Genomic DNA, 12,544 nt, shown 5'->3' on the forward strand with positions numbered 1-12,544 from the left:
AAAGATCGGTAATGGTACATTAAAAGCTATGAGTCCACCACATATAGTCAAGTACAGAATACACAAAATAAACTCTAATATATATTTAAAAAAATTTTTTTAATTCCCATTTACCTGTTGTTTCCTAAATTTTCAAGGCAACCTTCAATGAATCTCATTCGAATCTGTCTATCCGTAAACCAACATACTAAGGAACAGAGAAGTTTCTCTGCTTCATTTATTAATCCTTCAGAAAGATTAACCTACAAAAAAAATGTATACACACAAAGTTACTGTTTATTCTGATTGCATCTTTGTAATTTTGTCATCTTTTTGCTCTAGTAGGTAACTTACTGCATCATCATCTTGGACTATATCCCACAACAAAGTGTTTCCTTTCTTACAAACATTATCCAAATTAATGTCTGTCACAGCATTACTGTTGAATTGATGTTTATGAACAGCAGGTCCTGAAAGGGCAAAATATAACATGCGCTAGAGGAATGCAACTGATAGAAATTGTGAATTACAGCATTCATAATACTAACAAATCCGAAGTATAAAAATAAAAATACAAGATTAACACAACAGTTGCTTTGTGAACACCACAGTGTTGTTCAGAGTTTGATAAAACTAAAGTTAAGATTTTTCCTCTGTTGGTCTTTTCACTATTTCTAATGCAAGTCAAGAGAACAGTATAATTGCTTGAAACCCAAATTAAGCATAAAGAAAATTTTCTGGAAATAATTCTACAGCCAAAGAACATTCTTCTGTATTATCTTCTGTATAGTGTTTTATATCCCTACATTAAAAAAAAAAATTGGAGTTGATTTACCCATAACATTCAATTAAATTCAAAGATTCTACTATTATTCAAAAAAAAAAAAAGATTCTACTATTATAATTCAGGTGCTGAGGGCCATGGTAAATAAATTCTCACTGGTTCTACCAAGCAAAAATGCTTGTCTTTTTAAACCGTTTTGCTTTACCCTGAAACTTCCCCACTGAATCGTACATACACATGGATTTCATTAAAATAAGAATTGTGCCATTATTACCATAAGGTTTAAAACACTTCCACCACCCTAAAATTAATTCCCAAGCCCTAATCTGTTTTTCCATTCCCATAATTAGCCTTTTCTACAAATTTTATGTAAATGGAATTATACAATATGTATGGTCTTAGGTCTAAATTTGTTCACTCAGAAAATATTTGAGGTACTTTCATGTCAAAGCCATATCACTAGTGCCTTCGTTTTAATGACAGAGTAATATTTTATTATGTGGAAATACTACATTTTGATTATATTCAACAGTTAATGGACACTTGGGAGTTTCTAATCTCTGGCTAATATGAATAATGCTGCCATAAATGTCTATGTAACAAGTCAATTCACGGACACATGCTTTCCTTTCTCTTTGGTAAACTGGAATTGGTGATTCACGGGATAAATGTGTGTTTAACATCTGAAGAGGGATCCCTGGGTGGCGCAGCGGTTTGGCGCCTGCCTTTGGCCCAGGGCTCGATCCTGGAGACCAGGGATTGAATCCCACGTCGGGCTCCCAGTGCATGGAGCCTGCTTCTCCCTCTGCCTGTGTCTATGCCTCTCCCTGTGTGTGTGACTATCATAAATAAATTAAAAAAAAAAAAAAAAAAACATCTGAAGAAATTGCCAAACTTTTTCAAAATGATTGTGCCATTTTACTTACCCACTAACAGTCTGTTAGAGTACCAGTTCTTGTTCCCCCACATCCCCACATATGTTGCCATGGTCACACTTTTTCATTTTGGCCATTTTAACAGGTGTACAGTAGAATCTCATTAAGGTTTTAAATTTCAATTCCCTAGAGTGATTAATGATGTTTCGTATCTTTTCAGGTGCTATCACTTGTGTACATTATTTGCTAAATTACTAATTTGTGAAAGTTCTTATATATTCTGAATTCAAGCCCTTTATTAGATATATGATTTGTAAATATTTTTCCCAATCTTTGGCTTATCTTTTAGAGGTTTTGTTGGTTTGGGCATTTATTTTTATTTTTTTTTAATTTTTTTTTATTTTATTTATTTATGATAGGCACACAGTGAGAGAGAGAGAGAGAGGCAGAGACACAGGCAGAGGGAGAAGCAGGCTCCATGCACTGGGAGCCCGACGTGGGATTCGATCCCGGGTCTCCAGGATCGCGCCCTGGGCCAAAGGCAGGCGCTAAACCGCTGCACCACCCAGGGATCCCCTGGGCATTTAGTTTTAAACTAATTTTATTAAAATATAAACACATAAGCAAGATATAGAACATTTCTATTAACCCCCAAAATTTCCTTTGGACCTTTTACAATCATTCCCTACCACCAAATCTTCAGTAATCATTAAGTAGATTTCAGCCATTACTATCTACAAGGGATAAATAGTATGTACTACTCTCTGGTAGCTTCATTTGCTTAGATCAAAAACATCATTTGATGTTTTTGATATTTATCCATTGTGCTGCATGTATTAGTAGTTCTTTCCTTTTTATTGATGAGTACTAATACACGATGTGAACATACTATAATTTGTTAATCTACCAGTTAATTCCAGGTGAGGTTCTTATAAGCAGCACAGGTATGAACGTTCAACGTACAAATCTTTTTGTGGGCATGTGTTTTCATTTCTCAGGTAAATACCTAGGATAGGAATTGCTGAGTCATATGAAGAATACAAGTTCAACTTTATAAGAAACTGGTAAAATAGTTCTCCAAATTGGCTGTATTGTTTTATACTCCTCAACAGCAATGGAGAGTTCCAGTTGCTCTACATCCTTAGTGTCATTTAATATGATTAGTGTTTAATTTTACCCATTCCAGGGGTGTCTGGGTGGCTCAGTCGGTTAATTTTACCCATTCCAGTAGGTATGTAGTGGTACTGCATTGTGGTATTGGCATTTCCCAGGTAACCAGAGATAGTATCATTCTCATGTATTTACTGACCAATTTTCTGTATCTTCTTTTAACTATTCTAAACTTTATCAATTTTTATTTAAAGATTTTAAGAGGGAAAGTGAACACTTGCAGGAGTAGGAGGAGGGGCAGATGGGGAGATATAGGGAAGAATTTAAGCAAACTCCACACAGAACCCCAACACAGTATTTGATCTCACAATCCTGAGATTATGACCTGAGCAAAAACAAGTTAGACGCTCAACGGACTGAGCCATCCAGGCCCATTTTAAACAGTTCTTTATAGTATACAGTATTACAAAGTAGACTTGGAGAGCATTAATACACATAATAATTCTGCTCAATTTCTCACTTCATATACTAAAAAATACATGTAATACTAAATAAAAGGGAAAAATGATTAAAAATAGTGGTGAAAATTTAGTAAATACAATAAGACAATAAAAAAGTCAAGGTATCCTAATCTATATTATGCACAAGTAACATTTGAAATCAGTAAGTTGTTGCCAAAGTCCACAGGATGAATCTCTAAATTTGATCACGGCTTTTCAGCATAAACTTAATCCATCAGGTTTACTCAGTCTGTAGTGTACTGGCATCCCAAAACCCATTTCCTAGAGTAGTGGTGCTGATAGTACCTTACAAAGCATGAAGTTGGACCTTTATTTTTTTTAATGTATATATATATCCGTTTTTTGTTGGTTTTGTTTTAAGTATACCTGACACACAATGTTCCATTAGTTTCAGGAGGCTGGACCTTTAAAATGTTAATTCTAAAACTGTATTTCCCTCTTAATTTGCCTCTCTTTCCTCTTCTTTGTTCTATTATTCTTTAACTCCTCTAACCTCCATTCTTCCAAGTATGGTCATATCCTATTACTTTTTTTAGATTGATTTGAAGTGATTAAAACCATCTTTTTTTTCAACAATTCCATCACTCCAGATGGAACACCTCGCCCTTTAGCAGTTATCTCTCCGATATTTCCCCCTAACCCCAGGCAACCACTATTGTACTTTCTATTCTCTACAAATTTGACTACGCTAGACATTATACATAAATGGACTCATACAATGTAGGACCCTGTGTAATCTCAATTAGGCTCCTGAGATTTCTAAATATACAACTTAAAACAGCCATGTATTTTCTAAAATGCAGTCATAATTTTATATATATTATTTCCTTTCCTAGCTAAATATCTCTTGATGGAAATGCATCCTTTATATTCATGATAGAGTATTCATAAAACTTCATTCCCTAGGAAAGAAAACTAACCACATGAAAGTTACCTGGCAAAAATATTTACGTATCATTAAATGTTAAATCCTTTTAAGAGTATAAATTGCTCTTCTGTTTTAAAGAAAGTAATATATTTTACTTACTATGGAACCTTACCTTGACTAAGATGTTCATGGTAAATAGAGGCTAAATTGGGAAGATGTTGTTGGAGATGAGATGTTAGCTCTGCATGTGAATTAATCTGAACTAGTTCCTCTTCACACCCAGATTCTTCACCATCAAAATCAGCCATATTTTTTTCTGATTTTGCACTGACCTGGGAGCTACTGCAACTGACATCATCTGCACTTAGCATATCATCAACCATATGCCTATAACACAGAGAAAAGCACAAAGTTAAACACACCTTGTAAATCACAAAAACTATCTTTCAAAATATTCAGTACAAGTTACATCAGAGTCTAAAACAAATCCACATTTCTTTTGTAACAATATTATAAGTTTTACCAAAACTAAGAAGCCCACATTGTCAGAACTATACATTATACAATATACCCACATAATGTCTGACCCATCAACGTACTTCACAAAAACAAACTCAAAGAGTAATTTTAGAGATCCGTTGACTCACTGTTACATAATTATTTTATCAACTCAAATCACAATGTGAATCATTAAAATTCTTACAACTGTAGAATCAAATGAAGTTACTACCAGGAAAATACTTCAATTTAAGGCTACAATCTAGATGTAGTTATTAGCCAGGAGAATTTTATATGATACAAACATCTATTAAAACAATAAATACCTATTAACCACTCACTTTAAAAAAAAAATTTGAGAGCGCACACACATGCAAGCAGAAGGGACAGAGGGAGAGAAAGATCTCCAGCGGACTTGCCACTAAGCCCAGAGCCCAACGCCAGGCTTGATCTCACAACCCTGAGATCATAACCCAAGCTGAAATCAAGAGTCAGATCCCAAATAACTGGCCACCCAGGCACACCAGCATTTGCTTCTGAAACCTATCATATTGGGTATTTTAAAGATGGCAAACAAAAAAGAAAAAAAAAGAAAAAAAAAAAAGAAAAGGTCAGGATTAGAGTTTCACAAGTGGTACCTTACAAAGAGACTATGTGAAGTGCTAAAATGAAATGAAAAATTTAATCATTCAAGGCATTGTAAAGCAGGGAACTGCTGCAGGTATGAAAACTTAAAGAATTGCAATGTGTCAAAATGCATGTATCTGACCTCAGTTTAACAAACTAATTGCTTTGTCTGCCCCTGAGCTGTCCTGGGAAGAACTTCGAACGTGTATATGTATAATGTCAGACTATAAACCACTGATTCTCAGTCACAGGTGATTTTGGTCTTCAGGGGGACAACACTGGGCAGCGTTTAGAGATACTTTTGGTTATCAAAACTTGGGAGGTACTGCTGGCATCTAGAGAGAGAGTGAGATTAGGGATGATGCTAAGTATCCTACAATTCATTCAGATTGCTGTAAATTCAAAACACAGAATTTTCTGACCCAGAATGTCAACACTGCCAAGATTGAAAGATGGTATCTTAAACTCAAATGGGTTAGTAATAAGAAATAAAGGCAAAAGAAATATAGTATTAATATATATGGACATGTGGTTCTTCCAAACAAGCATACTGAATTCTGAAAAGCCTGGCAAATTGTCAAGTCCAAAAAAATTCATCCTGATAATCCACATATTTATATTTTATCATCATCAATTCAAATATTACTACTTATAATGACAGCAATAAATAGCAGCTAACATTTATTGAGCTTTTGTTATGTTCCAATCTTATCAGCCCATAAAATGTTCACATTGAAACCCAAGAGGTAAGTACTATTGTTCCTATTTTATAGATGAGAAAAAGACTGACAGAAAAATTAAGTACTTTGCTCAACATTTGTAACACCTAGTGACAGAACCACTTACTTTTAATTATAAATATATTTTACATATAATCAAAAAGCTTTATGTTAAGGCTTCATCCTTATTAGTACCCTGAAATTAGTATGTGTGTAAAATTTCACTTTTCATGATCACACGTTAATGGAAGTTTCCACAAGCAATTTTATGTCTGCTTTTAGGCAATTATTACAAGTAGCTGAAGATCTAGATCTGTGTTGTCCAATATGATAGCCACTAGCCAGATGTGGTCACTCCACACATTGAAAAGTGGCTGGTCTAAACAAAGATGTGCTATAAATATAAAACATACACAGAATATTGAAGCCTTAATACAAAAGAAAGAAAAATATCTTGTTTTTACACTGATTTACATGTGGAGATACTTTAGAAATTACTGCTTTAAATAAATTTATATTTAAAATTAATGTCACCTATTTCATTTTGCTTTTTAAAACATGCTCAGAAGCAAACTAGCAATTACATACTTGCAGCATGGATGTGAATTTACATTATATTCCTATTAGCACTAATCTAGAATATATTCTAATTGAATGAATACAAGCTGTAATTGCTTCCCTAAAGGAAATATAAGCTTTATTCTTTTTAAAGATTTTTTTTTTTAGATAATCTCTGTACCCAACATGGGGCTTAAACTCACAACCCTGAGACCAAGAGGCATGTGCTCTAACCAAATGAGCCAGCCAGACACCCCAATATTATCTATTTTTAAGGAAACTTACCCATCATGGTGGTGATGGTGGTGGTGGTGGTGGTGGTGATGCTGTGGACCAATAAACTGCCGACAATTAAATAACTCATTCCCAATAGTCTCCCCAAGAAAGTCCCCAGTGCGTGTAATACAAGATTCCTGAGATGCTTGTGCTATATGAGCAGCATTCATTTCCCCTGAAATATCATGTTCTGGGTCTTCAGAGTGTGAACAGGCATCTAGCATTCGTATACGATTATCTACTGAAGGCATTGACTCAGTGTTAAAAACCAGGTCCTTTCCTGTTCCATTGCTTGTCCCACTTCTTTCTGATGGGCCTTGGGAATCCCCTAAGCAAATGCCTGCTTGACTTTCTAACTTTCTGTTCCGAAGATCTGTACCACAACTGCTTTTAGTCGGATTATGACCATGATCATCATCTTCATCATCTTCTTTAAGGGCTTCAATATCTGCAATGTCTTCTGACTGTACCTCACTGCCAGGGCTCCCAGCTGACTGGCTGGCATGGCTAGAATTCACCTCATTGCTAGATCCATCACTATGCCCACTACTGCTACCAGGACCACTGCTTCCATCTTCACCACTGTTGGCAGTTTCATCAGAACTTCCCTGCATGGATTCCTGTATTTACAAAGAAACAGATTTAAATAAACATTTAAACTAGTAAAAAAGTAACTGACATTAACACATTGTACTATTTAAAGGCTGCCACAATCTTGACATAGCCCTTTAAGAAATACAAAAAGAATTAAAAACACCAACAAAAACTTAACCTCAATAGTAACTATTTACAAGAAAGGTCTGAATATGGACGTTTATATTCCCAGTTCAAAGGATGTACATAGGGATGCCTGAGTGGCTCAGTGGTTCAGAGTCTGCCTCCGGCTCAGGGTGTGATCTGGGGATCTGGGTTCGAGTCCCACATTGGGCTCCTTGCAGGAAGCCTTGCTTCTCCCTCTGCCTGTGTCTCTGCCTCTCTCCCTCGCTCTGTGTCTCTCATGAATAAATAAATAAAATCTTAAAAAAAAAAATGATGTACATGGCAGAAACCCCCAAATCCAAAAATCTTGTTAAAGTGGGGGGGGGGGCTGTTTTCATACCTCTGTGTCTGAAAGTCGTTGTTGCACATGTTTCGTTCTATTAATAAGTTGCTCATCCATTTCAATGTCACTGCCTCCACTCTGATGGGTATCACTGTTATCACTGCTTTGAGGACTAGCTGCAGGTGACCCTGTATTAAATAGATCTTTTGTTTTTACTCCTATTTGAATTAACATGGCTTTATCAGAATGACATAATAATCTGATTATTTACAAAAGCTGTACTCTAAATAGTCCAAAACATAATCTGGAAATATGTTAACATTTGCCAATTATTTCTAAAGAGAATAAACATGATCTCAATTGAAAGTAAAATGGAAAACCAGTTAAGGGTTTGTATCTGCTCAAGAAAAAACTTCATGGCTTTGAAACAAATATGTAAAATTAATTCTAGACGACTGTGAAATCTAAACACACATCATCTTGCCATGCATTTTCTAAGGCTCAACTTACAAGGTGATGGAGCTGCTCTCCTGAGCTCTTCTTCCTCTGAAGGAAAATGAAAAAAACAGGAGGGAAATATTCTAAGTGACTAAGCTTCTTTGGAACAGATTATCAATTGTTCTTATTATTATTACATAACAACAAGATACAGACTTAGGAACCTGAAATAACTGAAGTCCCTAACACCTGCAGTAGTTGTAGGTGACTGACTAGAAAATCCTAAGAAATGCGTAGTATATGATGTCAGGAGATTTAAAAAAAAAAAAAAAAAAATGGGGTAAAGGTGGTATGGTTTTAAAAAGCCCTGGAAAGCTATACATAGAAAAGCACACACAAAACACCTGAAGTGGTAGAAAACACAGAAATGTGCCATTATGCTGTGCTCTCAAAATTATTTCTAAAAGCATGTTATCTGTTTTCTAATCAAAAGCTCCAAAGCTGTTATGAAACAACTGCCCCCTACCAAGGGAAGAACACTAATGAGAGAAAATCTACTAACTACTACAACTTCATTACTGTTCTTTATTTAAAGGGTAAACCAAAAACATTAGCTAACTCCAATTTATTAGCCCTTTCACAAACAAGATAAATCCCATTTCAAACTTATTTTGAAGTTAATACTGAACAGAAATTACTTCAAATTTGAATGATAAACTTTAGAAAATTTACTTTATAAAAAATACATTACACTTTACTAACCTTTCTTATTTCCAATAGGAAGATTAGTATTTAATAAAGATGCAAAGGAACTCTGTTTAGACAGCTGAGCCTTAGCAGCTAGTGCATTATTCCATAATGCTTTAATTAACATTGATGCCAAGTACAATGTCTTTAAAAAAAAAGAGAGAGATTGAAATTAGTGTTTCAAAACAAATTTAATATCCTTTTGCCTAAATGAAATGCCAACAGTAATAACCTACAAATTAAGTTACCTGAATCACAAATTTTCACTTAAAAAAAAAAAAAAAAAACAAACCTTACCATTATGGTTTGAACATATTACCTGCTCAGTATGAACACTTGGCTCAAGAGCTGAGACCAGATTAAGGAGATGTCTGAGTGGTACTGGATCCAGATTCTTGATGAGTGAAGGAAACAAGTCATGGATATAACGACTACAATGTTTCAACTAGAAAATAAAGGTAGAGACAATAATCAAAACTAATTATACTATAAATAAGCTGACACCAAAAAGTCCTGCAGTTTAAAAGAAAGCAGTTGGAACAGTTAATATTTTTTAATATGTTGGGAAAATGCTAATTACCAAGTGTCATAAATGGCAATACACAAAATGTGAAAGTAAAATTCCACTCAAGCAAAACTATATCTTATTCAAACTAACCACAAGCTTAATTTTCCAACAAGAAGGAAGTCCATGATCCAAGTATAGAGGATTCCAATTAAATTTATATATGTATCACTGAGCTAAAAACAAAATAAGAACTATATTAAAACATAAGCTGTCACAAATAAAATAATAAATTGCAATTAGAACTAACCAAGCTACTATCTTAAGTGTACTATATTTCTTACATTAAACGGTTATGAAATATTCATATAAGATGTTCATTTTACTAGAGTACACAATAGAAACTCCCTTAAAATAAAGGTCTATATACTAATAAACTAAGAGACAAAGAGTCTCCTTTCTTATACTACACAGATTAATTATGAGAGAAAGGGGTGCCTGAGTGGCTCAGTCAGTTAAGTATCTGCCTTTGGCTCAGGCCATAATGCCAGGGTCCTGGGATCAGGCCTGGCATCAGGCTCCCTTCTCAGTGTGGAGCCTTCTTCTCCCTATACCTCTGCTCAAGCTCTGGGTGTCTATCTTGAGTGAGTGAGTGAGTGAGTGAGTGATTGAGTGAGAGAGAGAGAGAGAGAGAGAGTGTGTGTGTGAGAGAGAGAGAGTATAACATTTACGAGTGACTACTAAATACTACATCGTGTAAAATGTCTTTTGTAGCCATAAAGCTACAAACTACAAAATCGAGATATGCAACAAATAAGCCAGTAATTACCAAACTGAGAGTTCCAAAAGTAAAAATCTGAGGTATCAAGTTTATCTTCGATTCATAAAAATTATATCAGAAAATGTACATTTCTCTATTCAAAAACACTAACCTTTTATTTTTCAGGCAAAAATGATCTGAACTCTCTTCTGTTATATCAGAGTAAATATGCACAACCTAATTTTGACATAAAAGATGAAATATAGGGATGCCTCAGTGGCTCAGCAGTTTAGCACCTGCCTTCGGCCCAGGGCATGATGCTGGAGTCCCAGGACCAAGTCCTGCATCAGGCTCCCTGCAAGGAGCCTGTTTCTCCCTCTGCCTGTGTCTCTGCCTCTCGGTCTCTTATGACTAAATTATTTATTTTTTTAAAGTATATATTAAGAAATAGTGGCTGAAAAACATCTTAATTTGATAGAAGACATGAATCTACAAATCCAAGTTCAACAAATCCAAGTAAACTCAAAGAGACCTAGACCAACCTTATTATAATCAAACTGTTAACAAAGACAGTAAAATAATACTGAAAACAGAGATAAGCAACCCACCACTTACAAGAGATATTCAATAGAGTATCAGCTAATTTCTAATTAAAAACTTTGATTACTAAAGGAAGTGGGATGATAAGGGCTGAAAGAAAACCTTTAGTTGATAATTCTTTAATTGGCAAAACTGTCCTATCAGGAAGAAATTAATACATTCCCAGATAAACAAAAGCTAAAGGAGTTTACTACAACTAGACTGGCACTGCCAGAAATGCTAAAGAAGTCCTTCAGAATGAAATGAAAAGAAGCTAAACAGTGACAAAATAAAGACCTCTGATAAATACCTAGGTAATTAAAAGCTAGTATTGTTTTCATTTGTAACTCCACCTTTTATTTGCTATATGATTTCAAAGGCAAAAGCAAAAAGAATTATTACTAATCTACGTAACTGGGCACACAATGTATAAAGCTGATATCTGTTGCATGAATAAAAAAACTGAGGGAGAAGGAGTTATACAGGAGGATAATTTTTGTGTACTACTTAAGTTGACAAATTCAAATTAGACTATAACAATCTCAAGATATTAAATGTAATTTTCATGTTAAACACAAATTATCTATAGAATATACCAAAAAAGAAATGAGAAAGGGAATCCAAACTACAAACAAACAAACAAAATCAACTAGAAACAACAAAAGGCCATAAAAAAAATGATGGACAAAATCACTATAAGACATATAGAAAAGAAACAGAAAAATGGCAGAAATAAATCACTCTTTGAGGAATTTTTTTTAAAGACTATCTGACAGAGAAAGAGAGAGCACACAGAAGTAAACAGAGCAGCAGGGAAAGGGAGATGCACACTCCCTGCTGAGCAAAGAGCCTGACGTGGAGCTTGCTCCCAGAAGTCTGGAATTATGACCTGCACCAGAGGTAGACGCCCAATCAACTGAGCCACTCAGGCTCCCCAAGGAATTACTTTAGATATAAATGGTTTCAGGGCAGTTGGGTGGCTCAGGTGGTTAAGCATCCAACTCTTGATGTTGACTCAGATCATAATCTCAGAGTCCTGAGTTCAAGCCCCACATCAGGCTCCGTGCTTATTAGCTGGGAATCTGCTTGTCCCTCTCCCTCTGCTCCTCCGCCTACTCACACAGTCATGCTCTACCTCATTCTCTCTCTAGAAACAAAATCTAAACAAAACATATGTATATAAATATATATACACACATACATGATACAACTGTATGTGGTCTACAAGAAACACACTATATATCCAAAGACATAATAGGCTAAAAGTTAAAGAATGGAAAAAGATATTCTGTGCAAATAAGCAAAAGAGAGCTGGGCTGACAATACTAAAATCAAACAAGATAGTCTTTAAATTTTTGAAAGGTTACTAGACAAAAAAGAGACTTACCACATTACCCAACAATCCCACTTCTGGGTATATATCCAAAAGAGTTAAAAGTAGGATTTCAGGGGGGGCCTGGATGGCTCATTCAGAAGAGGATGCAACTCTTGATCCTGGGGTCATGAGTTTGAGCCCCACAGTGGGCATAGAGATTATAAACATACATATACACATAAATAAGTAAATAAAAGTAAAATTTCAAAAAGATACTTGCACACCTATATTCACTGGACAGTCAAAAGATGAAAGCAAAAAGCAAACTAAAGGTCCATCAACA

General features: G+C 35.0%; 1 protein-coding gene across 2 annotated transcripts in view; it reads right to left on the minus strand.

Moving 5' to 3' along the window:
- USP34 (ubiquitin specific peptidase 34) overlaps positions 1-12,544 on the minus strand; it is a 244,189-nt gene that overhangs the window by 123,481 nt on the left and 108,164 nt on the right. For both annotated transcript variants that reach the window (XM_035721667.2, XM_025468624.3), the window contains exons 11-18: positions 9,362-9,487; positions 9,058-9,187; positions 8,368-8,403; positions 7,915-8,045; positions 6,825-7,435; positions 4,310-4,524; positions 334-449; positions 115-242 (exon numbers count right to left, since the gene is read on the minus strand). In XM_035721667.2, coding sequence (XP_035577560.2) covers positions 115-242; positions 334-449; positions 4,310-4,524; positions 6,825-7,435; positions 7,915-8,045; positions 8,368-8,403; positions 9,058-9,187; positions 9,362-9,487 — 1,493 coding nt within the window. The remainder of the gene's footprint in view (positions 1-114; positions 243-333; positions 450-4,309; positions 4,525-6,824; positions 7,436-7,914; positions 8,046-8,367; positions 8,404-9,057; positions 9,188-9,361; positions 9,488-12,544) is intronic.

Source organism: Canis lupus, chromosome 10 (genome assembly GCF_003254725.2).
Source record: "Canis lupus dingo isolate Sandy chromosome 10, ASM325472v2, whole genome shotgun sequence".
Lineage (NCBI taxonomy): Eukaryota > Metazoa > Chordata > Mammalia > Carnivora > Canidae > Canis > Canis lupus.